This window comes from Mesoplodon mirus, assembly GCF_964341445.2.
Source record: "Mesoplodon mirus genome assembly, chromosome: 12".
Lineage (NCBI taxonomy): Eukaryota > Metazoa > Chordata > Mammalia > Artiodactyla > Ziphiidae > Mesoplodon > Mesoplodon mirus.
Window position 1 is genome coordinate 87,280,182 of NC_138988.1, and position 12,354 is coordinate 87,292,535.

A 12,354-nucleotide genomic window follows, 5' to 3' on the forward strand; every position below is an offset into this window, starting at 1 on the left:
AAATTGGTATGAAATGTGGTCTAAGAGGAAGTTCAGGACCAGAACACATTTCTGTAAGCCATGGTAAGGAACTTGGATTCTATGTATGTTGGAAAGTGTTAGAGTTTCCAAGTAATTTTTATAACCTATTAATATTACTTGGCTTTTGTGTGGTGAATGATTCAGAGGAAAGCAAGAGTAGAAGAAGAGGAACACTAATTTGTAAGCTGTTGTAATAGCCCATCCAACAGATAGTGGTGATTAAACCAAGCTAATAGTGGAGCTGGAAATAATATTCACATATTCGGGATATATTTAAAAGGAGATTGAATTGACAGGCCAAGAATGGAATGGATTTAGGGAGTGAGAACAAGATGGAAATAAAGATAATTTCCAGATTTGGGGGTTGAGTGGAGGGGCCATGTCATGGGATGAGGAATATAGAGGATGAAGAGTTTACGGTGGGGACCTGGAGTTCTCTTATGACCATGTTAAGTTTGAGATGCCCAGTAGACATCCAAGGCAAGTTGTCAAGTTAGGCAATAGGATATATGAGCTTGGGGACCTACGAAGAGGCTGGTATATTGAATAGATTAGAGAGTCATTGACATATTAATGGTATTCAAGCCATGATCAGGATGAGATTATCTAAGAAGCGTGTGTAAATAGAGAAGTAGACTCACGATGTAGCTCTGGGGGTACTGCAACACTTAGAAGCTGAAAAGAGAAGGATAGGTTGACCAAGAAGACTGAAGAGAAGCATCTGTTGATTCTGCTGAAACCAGAGTGAAATGGAGAAATAGACAGACAGATAAATAGATAGGTAGACAGAAAGAGAGAGAGAGATCACCTGTATTAAAAGCTGCTAAGAGATCAAGTAAGATGAGAACATGAAGGTGACCATTATGGTCACTGATTTTGACAAGAGCAGTCTTTATGAGATGCTGCTACAGAGGTTGGACTAGGTGTGGGGCTAAGTATGTGGGTAAGGGATGGAGGCAGTGATTTTAGACAGCTTACCATGAGGTGCTCAGCTAGGGCGGGGCATTTTGAGATGAGAAATCATTGCATTATCACTTTTTTCCAAAACCCTACTTTTTCCTACCTATAGAAGAAAAGTTTATTTTTATATGATGTACAGGCATTCTATTATTACATTTACAATGTACAATTAAATTTAGAGGAAGCAAAATTGCTAAGACTCAAACAAGAAATAATTTCATGAGCAGTTGAAAATTAGGTTAAAGCTTATTATAAGGGGATTAGAAGAAATCTTGAATGTGTGCCAGACGATTATTGGCACACCAAAATTTCACAGATGGGCGGTATACGGCAAAAAGGGGCACTTACCTGTTGACAATGGGATTGAGTAAGACTAAACTTCTGTTTTGACGAAAATCCTGAGGGACGCTAAAACTAATCATGTGTCCCATTAGAGGCTAAACCCCCTACCCTAGGTGGCATCTACCCTTAGTGAGTTGTGGTTAGGAACTCTGAGCTATTTATAGCAATAACTATACAACCATTGCACATAACGATTGCTGTTATGATCTAAATTTACTGTGCAAGTTTAAATGAGCAGTCGTAATAAAGGGAAAGTGTAAGGTTTTGAGGTGCTTGCATAATATTGCCCTTGAAGGAAAACTGAATATTTTTGTAAAAACTTAAATTTCTTGTGTAATCTATCCTTGCAAGAAGGTGTTTTAAGTTTTTAATGTTTCATCTTTACCTTCGTCCATGGAGTGTGTCTTTAGTTGCTTTTTTGTGTTGTGATTTTCTTTTTTTAACTTAATTTTTAGTGGAGTATAGTTGATTTACAATGTTGTATTAGTTTCAGGTGTACAGCAAAGTGAATCAGTTATACATATACATATACCCACTCTTTTTTTAGATTCTTTTCCCATATAGGGCATTACAGAGTATTGAAGAGTTCCCTGTGCTATACACCAGGTTCTTATTAGTTACCTATTTTATATTTAGTAGTGTGTATATGTCAATCCCAATCTCCCAATTTATCCGCCCCCTCCCCGTTTTAGTTGCTTTTTACTGCGGCACTGACAGAAGGGGAACATATTGTATCGTTCAAATTCTTTACCATTGTATTTTGGCCTTGCTGGCAATTCTTTGGTGTTAATTTTAATTTTCTGGTTTTCAGGCCTGCTTTTGAACTTTCACCTTGAGCATTCACATAACTTTGAACACTCATCATGAATGTTCATCATATTTTTGAACATTCACATTGACTCACTGATCTTGGCCCTGGATGAAGTACAGTAGTTCCCCCTTACCTGTGGTTTTGCTTTCTGCAGTCAACCATGGTTTGAAAATAGTAAATGGAAAATTCCAGAAACAACAGTTCATAAGTTTTATTTTATTTCACTTCTTCAATTTATACATTTTTAGTTTTTTTTTTTACACCTTTATTGGAGTATAATTGCTACACAATGGTGTGTTAGAGGGTGCAAGAGGGTTCCCTTTTCTCCACACCCTCTCCAGCATTTATTGTTTATAGACTTTTTGATGATGGCCATTCTGACCGGTGTGAGGTGATACCTCACTGTAGTTTTTTTTTTTTCTTTTTTTTTTTTTTGCTGTATGCGGGCCTCTCACTGTTGTGGCCCCTCCCGTTGCGGAGCACAGGCTCCGGACACGCAGGCCCAGCGGCCATGGCTCACGGGCCCAGCCGCTCCGCGGCATATGGGATCCTCCCAGACCGGGGCACGAACCCGTATCCCCTGCATCGGCAGGCGGACTCTCAACCACTGCGCCACCAGGGAGGCCCCCTCACTGTAGTTTTGATTTGCATTTCTCTAATGATTACTGATGTTGAGCATTCTTTCATGTGTTTGTTGGCAATTTGTATATCTTCTTTGGAGAAATGTCTATTTAGGTCTTCTGCCCATTTTTGGATTGGGTTGTTTGTTTTTTTCATATTGAGCTGCATGAGCTGCTTGTAAATTTTGGAGATTAATCCTTTGTCAGTTGCTTTGTTTGCAAATATTTTCTCCCATTCTGAGAGATGTCTCTTCGTCTTGTTTATGGTTTCCTTTGAGGTGCAAAAGCTTTTAAGTTTCATTAGGTCCCATTTGTTTATTTTTGTTTTTATTTCCCTTTCTCTGGGAGGTGGGTCAAAAAGGATCTTGCTGTGATTTATGTCATAGAGTGTTCTGCCTATGTTTTCCTCTAAGAGTTTGATAGTGTCTGGGCTTATATTTAGGTCTTTAATCCATTTTGAGTTTACTTTTGTGTATGGTGTTAGAGAGTGTTCTAATTTCATTCTTTTATGTGTAGCTGTCCAGTTTTCCCAGCACCACTTATTGAAGAGGCTGTCTTTTCTCCACTGTATATTCTTGCCTCCTTTATCAAAAATAAGGTGACTATATGTATGTGGGTTTATCTCTGGGCTTTCTATCCTGTTCCATTGATCTATATTTCTGTTTTTGTGCCAGTCATACTGTCTTGATTACTGTAGCTTTGTGGTATAGTTTGAAGTCAGGGAGCCTGGTTCCTCCAGTTCCGTATTTCTTTCTCAAGATTGCTTTGGCTATTTGGGGTCTTTTGTGTTTCCATACAAATTGTGAAATTTTTTGTTCTAGTTCTGTGAAAAATGCCATTGGTAGTTTGATAGGGATTGCACTGAATCTGTAGATTGCTTTGGGTAGTATAGTCATTTTCACAATGTTGATTCTTCCAATCCAAGAACATGCTATATCTCTCCATCTGTTTGTATCATCTTTAATTTCTTTCATCAGTGTCTTATAGTTTTCTGCATACAGGTCTTTTGTCTCCTTAGGTAGGTTTATTCCTAGGTATTTTATTCTTTTTGTTGCAATGGTAAATGAGAGTGTTTCCTTAATTTCTCTTTCAGATTTTTCATCATTAATGTGTAGGAATGCAAGAGATTTCTGTGCATTAATTTTGTATCCTGCTACTTTACCAAATTTATTGATTAGCTCTAGTAGTTTTCTGGTACCATCTTTAGGATTCTCTATGTAAAGTATCATGTCATCTGCAAACAGTGACAGCTTTACTTCTTCACTTCTGATTTGGATTCCTTTTATTTCTTTTTCTTCTCTGATTACCATGGCTAAAACTTCCAAAACTATGTTGAATACTAGTGGTGAGAGTGGGCACCCTTCTCTTTTTCCTGATATTAGAGGAAGTGGTTTCAGTTTTTCACCATTGAGAACGATGTTGGCTGTGGGTTTGTCATACATGGCCTTTATTATGTTGACATAAGTTTTAAATTTCAGGCTGTTCTGAGAAGCGCCGTGAAATCTTGTGCTCTCCCACCTCTTCCCACCTGGGAGGTGAATCATCCCTTTGTCTGGTGTAGCCCGCTCTTTAGACACTTTAGTCACCCTCTTGGTTATTAGATTGACTGTAGAGGTATCGCAGTGCTTGTGTTTGAAGTAACCCTTATTTTACTTAATAATGGCCCCAAAGTGCAAGAGTAGCGATGCTGGCAATTCAGATATTCTCTTACTGTGCCTAATTTAGGAATTAAACTTTATTGTAGTATGTTTGTATAGGAAAAAAGATAGTGTTTTCAGTGGAAAAAATAAGTCAATAGTCAATCTAAGCAAGAAATGGAGAATTTTATTCAAGCCAATCTGTGGATTATAACCTGGAAGAGTCTCCGAGAGCTCTGAGAACTGTTCAAAGAGGTAAAGGGGGGAGGCCAGTACATATATGATTTTGACAAAGGGGTACATGCAATCAAGTGCTCATCTTTTTTAAAAAATTTTATTTACTTTTTTATACAATAGGCTCTTATTAGTCATCAATTTTATACACATCAGTGTATACATGTCAATCTCAATCACCCAATTCAAGCACTCATCTTGACAGAAGGTTATTGCTAGTTGCGAGGAACAGACATCTTAGTTAATGGTTTTAGTGCTTTTCTAAGTATGGGAAGATGCAAGGATCCAGGTTCATTGTCCATTAATTACAGCATGGTACCACCAATTTATTATGTGTTCAGATAACATTTAATGATGTGGAAAATGCTCATGATATGATTTCAAAGTTAAAAAATCTCTTGAAATTATATATACATTAGGATCTCAGTTTTATGAGTGTGTGAGAGAGAGAGAGAAACTCTGGATCAGGAGATTAGGATGTTTATTTTCTTCATCTTCCAAGTTTTCTAAAATGCATGCATGTGTATTAAATAATCTATAATCAGAAAATGCTATTTAAAAATATTTCCCCTGGAAATTCATATTCCCCTATTTTAAATTTTATATAACATTTTTAATAAAAATTCAAGTCCTTTTTCATATCACAAAGTAAATTTCTTGCTTTTCTTTTTTCCATCACTGTTTATTTCTGTGAATTCCTTTCCAACCTTACTTTCTTGCTCTGTGCTGCTGAAGGAGGTGGCTTACACATCTCCATTCAGTGGTGAACAAATCCTACACCATGCCTCAACCAAACACTTTTATCTTTGTATTTTCTCTTTTTGTCACTATACTCAATGTTGAGCTTTGTTGATTTGTCTCCTTGCTGTTTATATCATTATGGTTGCCATTTTCCATCTCAGTGCCCTTTCCATTTTATTTGTTATTATTGATCTCATTCTTCTTTTCTTGTGAAATGTTTATACTAAAACACATCTGCAAGCCATTCAGAGCTCTGCTTGGATACAGTTAAACATTTCATTGAATGTGAGCATTAACAATATATTTCTTTGATATCTGTAGGTTTCTCTTTGTGGTTCCCTTGAAAGCAGGTGCCATACTTGGATGAAAAAATATTGTCCAAAAAAGTCATGGACATAGGTCATAGTCTACTGAGACCAGCATCTATCTCTAAAGGTTGACTCCAGGGACATTTTGTGGATGAGTATGATTGTTGTCGTCTAAGGTATTTCAGAAGGTAGAAATGACTGTCAAACACACCTTAACTTTCCTTTTTAAACCATTTTGGAGATAACATTTGATAAAATGTGCAACCCTATTTGAAATTAGTTTATTCTGCCTCTATACATTCTCAGAATTATGGACTCCACATATGAATAAAGTGGAATTTATTTTTCTATCATTTAATTAATGTTTTCTACCATCAATGTAATGTTTATTATTTCCTTGAGTTCTGTGTTCCAGAATTTGATGGAGAGACAAACATCAGCTTGCCCTATCCTTTTTGACTCCAATTTTATAGACTTGGATTACTCCCTTTCACTTCTTTTAGGACAGAATAATTATAAGCTATTTTCCTTGCCCTTTGAAGTGTCCTTCCCTGTACTTTTCTTAGCTCAAGGATTGCTTTGTTGAGCTTGTGACTGTAACTTTGCATTTACTCCAGGCCAAATACATGAGAACATCATCACATATTCTGTTTTGTTTTCTATATTCTTTTTTCTGATATTGCTGAACTGCAGTTTCGTTTGGATCCATGCTCTGAGTTATAAGATGCTATGGCGTTAGGACAGAATCATTAGACCTGCTAGGTGAGCTGTGTCCTTGGGGAGATGGGTTGCAGAGATAACCCAAAATAGCTGCCTATGCAGAAATCATCATTTTGGTGATGACTGTGTAGTGATTCCTGTATATATATATATATATTTTTTTTTCAATTAATATATACACAGGATGATTTAACTGAGAAAACTCTAGTGAATGAAAAACTACCTTGGATTGCTTATGCACACATGAGCTGGTGGAAGGAAAGGATTATCAGGTGACAAGGTTGTTGGCTGAGAGGAAAAACCAGTCTGGGATTAAATTATTGCTACAGGTAATCCTCAAAATGACAGATGAATGGATAAAGAAGATGTGGTATATATACACAATGGAATGTTAGCCATAAAAAAAAATAATGCCAGTTGCAGCAACATGGATGGACCTAGAGATTATCATATTAAGTGAAGTAAGTTAGAGAAAGACAAATATCATATGATATCATTTATATGTGGAATCTAAAATATGACACAAATGAACTTATTTACGAAACAGAAAGACTCACACACATAGAAAACAAACTTATGGTTACCAAAGGGGGTAGTGGCAGGAGGGGGCAGGGAGATAAATTAGGAGTTTGGGATTAACATATACATGCTACTATATATAAAATAGTTAAACAAGAAGGACCTACTGTATAGCACAGGGAACTATATTCAATATCTTGTAATAACCTATAATAGAAAAGAAAATGAAAAATAGTATATATGTATAACCGAATCACTTTGCTGTACACTTGAAACTAACACAACATTGTAAATTATACTTCAATAAAAAATGGAATTAATCCATATAAATTAATCTAACATGTCTAATCAGCTTTGGGGATAGCTCTGTTGTTCCTGGTTTTTAAAAAGGATAGTAGAGAAGTAATTAAAAAGTAATTAAAAAGGAAAATTGTTTCTCTAGGAGAAACAAAAAGGGCTTGAGTTTGGTTATATTTCCTCTCTCTCTTCCTTCCTTCCTTTTTCACTTGGCTGTACCTTCTAAGCTTCCACTAGGGCTCTGCCATAGCCCTATGCCTCTTACCTCTGGGCACCTTATTAGTGGTGTGTATGTATTTCTGTCTACTCATTGGTCTGTAAGCAACTGGAAAAAATCTACATCTCATTTATATCCTAGGTGGTCACATCGGCTCATATTGTGCCTTACATATAATTGATCCTCACTGAAGGTAAAGATATATTTTATGCTTAATTAAGAGTGACTTCATAACTTTAACAATATGAAGTATTATCATGTGAAATGTGTTAACTATTCGTGCTCTGGGAAACAAGCTTCCATTTGAGAAATAGAAGGGGTTTTAAGACAAAAGATAAAAATATTTTCTAGACTGTAAAGGTAATCAAATACTGGAATAGATGATCAGAGAAGGAGGTGAAATCTCCATCCCCAGGGATTTTAAATGATTGGGCAGAGAAAACATCCATGCGAATGACTGAAGCATTAGACCTGTCTTGAGGCAAATGGATGGACAGAATGACAAATGGTCCTGTGATTCTTTGATTACTTGGCCTGGAGAAGAGAAGACGGAGGGAAGACATTAAAACGACTTCAAATATGGAAAACAGCTCTTATTGCTTCCCGTGGGAGAACAAGTCGAAGGAGCTTAACCTAAAGTCTTAGAAAATTTGGGTTACATTTTATAGTTAAGGGTTTTAAGACATAGGTTGTGAAAATACTGTGGACACCTTCAAAGTAAAAGATTGATTTGTGTGAGATGTGGAGCAGCTCTATGATCCTGTTACAGTAAAAAATATTTTTTTATGTTACTCTGAATAGAGAGAATTATTCCAATACATTATTTCAGCGTATAACATTCTTTGGGGAAAGGCAAACTTCTAAAACGAGTATTTTCAAGCACCAAGCATCATCACTGTTTCAGGGCTAGGAGGAGAGAGCAGAGATAATAAGTAGGAAATCCTTCCCATCTAAGTAGTTGTACAAGGCTGTGTTATTTTTTATTTTCATTTTTTCCCAACACTGGCTTATTTTTTTTCAATCCAATTCTCTTTTATTTATTTATTTAATTAAAAAAAATTTTTAAATTTTTTAACATCTTTATTAGAGTATAATTGCTTTACAGTGGTGTGTCAGTTTCTGCTTTATAACAAAGTGAATCAGTTATACATATACATATGTCCCCATATCTCTTCCCTCTTGCATCTCCCTCCCTCCCACCCTCCCTATCCCACCCCTCTAGGTGGTCACAAAGCACGGAGCTGATCTCCCTGTGCTATGCGGCTGCTTCCCACTAGCTATCTATTTTACGTTTGGTAGTGTATATATGTCCATGCCACTCTCTCACTTTGTCCCAGCTTACCCTTCCCCCTCCCCGTATCCTCAAGTCCATTCTCAAGTAGGTCTGCATCTTTATTCCCATCTTGCCCCTAGGTTCTTCTGACCATTTTCTTTCTTTTTTTTTCTTTTAGATTCCATATATATGTGTTAGCATATGGTATTTGTTTTTCTCTTTCTGACTTACTTGACTCTGTATGACAGTCTCTAGGTCCATCCACCTCACTACAAATAACTCAGTTTCGTTCCTTTTTATGGCTGAGTAATATTCCATTGTATATATGTGCCACATCTTCTTTATCCATTCATCTGTTGATGGACACTTAGGTTGCTTCCAGGTCCTGGCTATTGTAAATAGAGCTGCAATGAACAATGTGGTACGTGACTCTTTTTGAATTATGGTTTTCCCAGCATATATGCCCAGTAGTGGGATTGCGGGGTCATATGGTAGTTCTATTTTTAGTTTTTTAAGGAACCTCCATACTGTTCTCCATAGTGGCTGTATCAATTTACATTCCCACCAGCAGTGCAAGAGGGTTCCCTTTTCTCCACACCCTCTCCAGCATTTATTGTTTGTAGATTTTTTGATGATGGCAGTTCTGACTGGTGTGAGATGATATCTCATTGTAGTTTTGATTTGCATTTCTCTAATGATTAATGATGTTGAGCATTCTTTCGTGTGTTTATTGGCAATCTGTATATCTTCTTTGGAGAAATGTCTGTTTAGATCTTCTGCCCATTTTTGGGCTGGGTTGTTTGTTTTCTTGATATTGAGCTGCATGAGTTGCTTGTATGTTTTGGAGATTAATCCTTTGTCAGTTGCTTCATTTGCAAATATTTTCTCCCATTCTGAGGGTTGTCTTTTCATCTTGTTTATGGTTTCCTTTGCTGTGCAAAAGCTTTTAAGTTTCATTAGGTCCCATGTGTTTATTTTTGTTTTTATTTCCATTACTCTAGGAGGTGGGTCAAAAAGGATCTTGCTGTGATTTCTGTCATAGAGTGTTCTGCCTATGTTTTCCTCTAAGAGTTTGATGGTGTCTGGCCTTACATTTAGGTCTTTAATCCATTTTGAGTTTATTTTTGTGTATGGTGTTAGGGAGTGTTCTAATTTCATTCTTTTACATGTGGTGTTAGGGAGTGTTCTAATTTCATTCTTTTACATGTAGCTGTCCAGTTTTCCCATGGGCTGTGTTATTAAATCAGTAGCCAGGGGGTGAGGAGAGGCTGGGAAATAGCCCTGCTCTTCTGGGTCAGCCTTGTTTTGGTCACTGAACCTTTTCCCAATGAAAATATAGAAGAATTGGGGGCTACAAAAATCTTGTCAATACAAGGGGAACCAGAATACCTATGAAAAATAATCATTAGGTATTTGACTGTAATTTCAACATTCAGCCACACGATGTCACAATTGGATTTTGATTCTCACTGTATTTGTCTCAAATAATAGATGAAGGCGTTTTCAAAGCTGGAGAGGAAAGATCAGAAACGCGGGGGGCTGCAGAAGTCCAAGAAGATGAAGATACTCAAGTTGAGATTCCAGTTGACCAGGTAGTCTCCATGCCTTAAAAATATGTGTAAACCAAATACTATTTTTCTTTCAAGTTTTGTGTTACCTGCCCTGTGCTGTTCTTATGCAGATGCGAGTTAAACGCTCTCAGGTGCTAGCTATGTGGCTGAACGGCCTTAAAAATAAAACAAAACACCTTCAGTTCTTCCTCATTTTCCCACAAAGAGGAGCCATTTGGACAGAGTCTTTATTGTTACAGACAATGGTATATCTTTAATAAACAGCATTGAAAAATGAGGTGGGTTGGAGTTAGGTATGAGAAACAGAGGGCAAAAGTTTGATACAAAAAAGAGTATTGGCTTGGGAGTTTTTAATCTAGAAAAAAGTCCTCCATTTAGAAAAGCAGTTTAAAAGTGCCGTTATTTTCTCTCCTTTAGGGTCTTTGAAATGGCGATGGTTGGAATTTGTTTTTTGTAAAGGAATTGCTTATATAAATGCAGCTCAAATATTTGCTAAGTGTGTATTGATTTTCTTTTTAGGCCAATGGGACACTGTACTTTTAGGAGTGTGTGTGTGTACACACATGTGCTTATAGAAGGAACAAAGTAGTGTTCGTTCTGGCTAAATGATACAAGAAATAAAAGTTGTTTAGGCTTTTTAATAGAATTCAATCAAGTTTCTTACAGTTCTAAGTGGAGGATTGGAATTTAGGTGAGGAGGGGGAATTCATAATCCTAGGCTCAAGGGAATACAAAATCACCAGGAATTGCCACTTGTTTCCTGACTATTATGTGATATTTCCTTTTCAAAGAGCAAATCTCACAATCCAGCAAATTCCATAGATGATGTTCTCAGCTGTATTTGTCTTAACACTGCAGCAGTGAAATTGCTGCCTGATAATTCCACAGGCATTTTCTGTAAGCATCACCTTCCTGATGAAAAGCTTAATGTGTTAAAAATCACACAGATTTCAAAAATCCAAGTTATTATCCAGGATTAGCTGCAACTAACAATTTATCATAAGCTCCAGTTATAGGTATTTTTTTTCCCTGAGGGAAATTGGAATTATAAGTCTTCGGTGAAGCTATAATTAAATATATTTTAAGACAAAGAAGAGAAATCATCACGTATGTACAACACCTAATAGCAGCAGAAACCAGGACTAATTTATATTCCAAAGTCAAAAATGCCAAATATCAAGAGAAAGTCATAGCATTATTACCAAAAAGGAGATCTCTTTGTTAATCACTTAGTTTTGAAATCTGTGATAGGTATTTCTTTACTTGTGAGTTTCATGATCACCAGGAAGGGGAGGGCACGAGAGGAGCTGATCTCTGATAATACTTGAACAGCCATGCAGAGTGTCTGCAGAGCTTGATTTCTTATTTGACACAAGAGTGCTAGCTTATTAAAATACAAGTATGCAGGAGAGACAGATTAAACAGATTGGTAGGGCTTCCCTGGTGGCGCAGTGGTTGAGAGTCCGCCTGCCGATGCAGGGGACGCGGGTTTGTGCCCTGGTCCGGGAAGATCCCACATGCCGCGGAGCGGCTGGACCCGTGAGCCATGGCCGCTGGGCCTGCGCGTCCGGAGCCTGTGCTCCACAACAGGAGAGGCCACAACAGTGAGAGGCCCGCGTACCGCAAAAAAGAAAAAAAAAAAACAAACAGATTGGTAAAAGCTGGGTGATATCAACAAATTGAGGTCAGTTTGAGGAAAAGAAAACCAGGTAACAAAAGGTCAGAATTGCTTTCTTCTTTGACCCTATTAGTAATACAGTTAGGATTGTTTAGCTCATGGGGTTGGCATGAGAAGCTTATGAGGTCAGGTCTTGGAGTCATTCTTTCTGTGGCCTGGTGGTCTTTTGCTCCATATCCTAAGCGGCTATGTTATAAATATTGTGAAAAACCAAGTGAGAGTGTGGAGATATTAGTGTAAAGCTCCATTATAGTAAGAACCACTCTGAGGACCTGTAGTAGTAGCAATAGCTACTCTTTATTCAGTACCTACTGAGTGCCAGGCACTGTACTAGGCACTTTTATCTCATATAATTGTTATGACAACCCTGTAAGATAGGTCTTATCACCTTCACTTTATGTATGG

The 12,354-nt window shown here is 37.2% G+C and overlaps 1 protein-coding gene across 1 annotated transcript in view; it reads left to right on the top strand.

Moving 5' to 3' along the window:
* The window catches only part of DCDC2 (doublecortin domain containing 2), a 149,383-nt gene that overhangs the window by 118,476 nt on the left and 18,553 nt on the right, over positions 1–12,354 (top strand). The window contains exon 8 of the mRNA XM_082637177.1: positions 10,192–10,292. Within this exon, the coding sequence (XP_082493303.1) occupies positions 10,192–10,292 (101 nt within the window). The remainder of the gene's footprint in view (positions 1–10,191; positions 10,293–12,354) is intronic.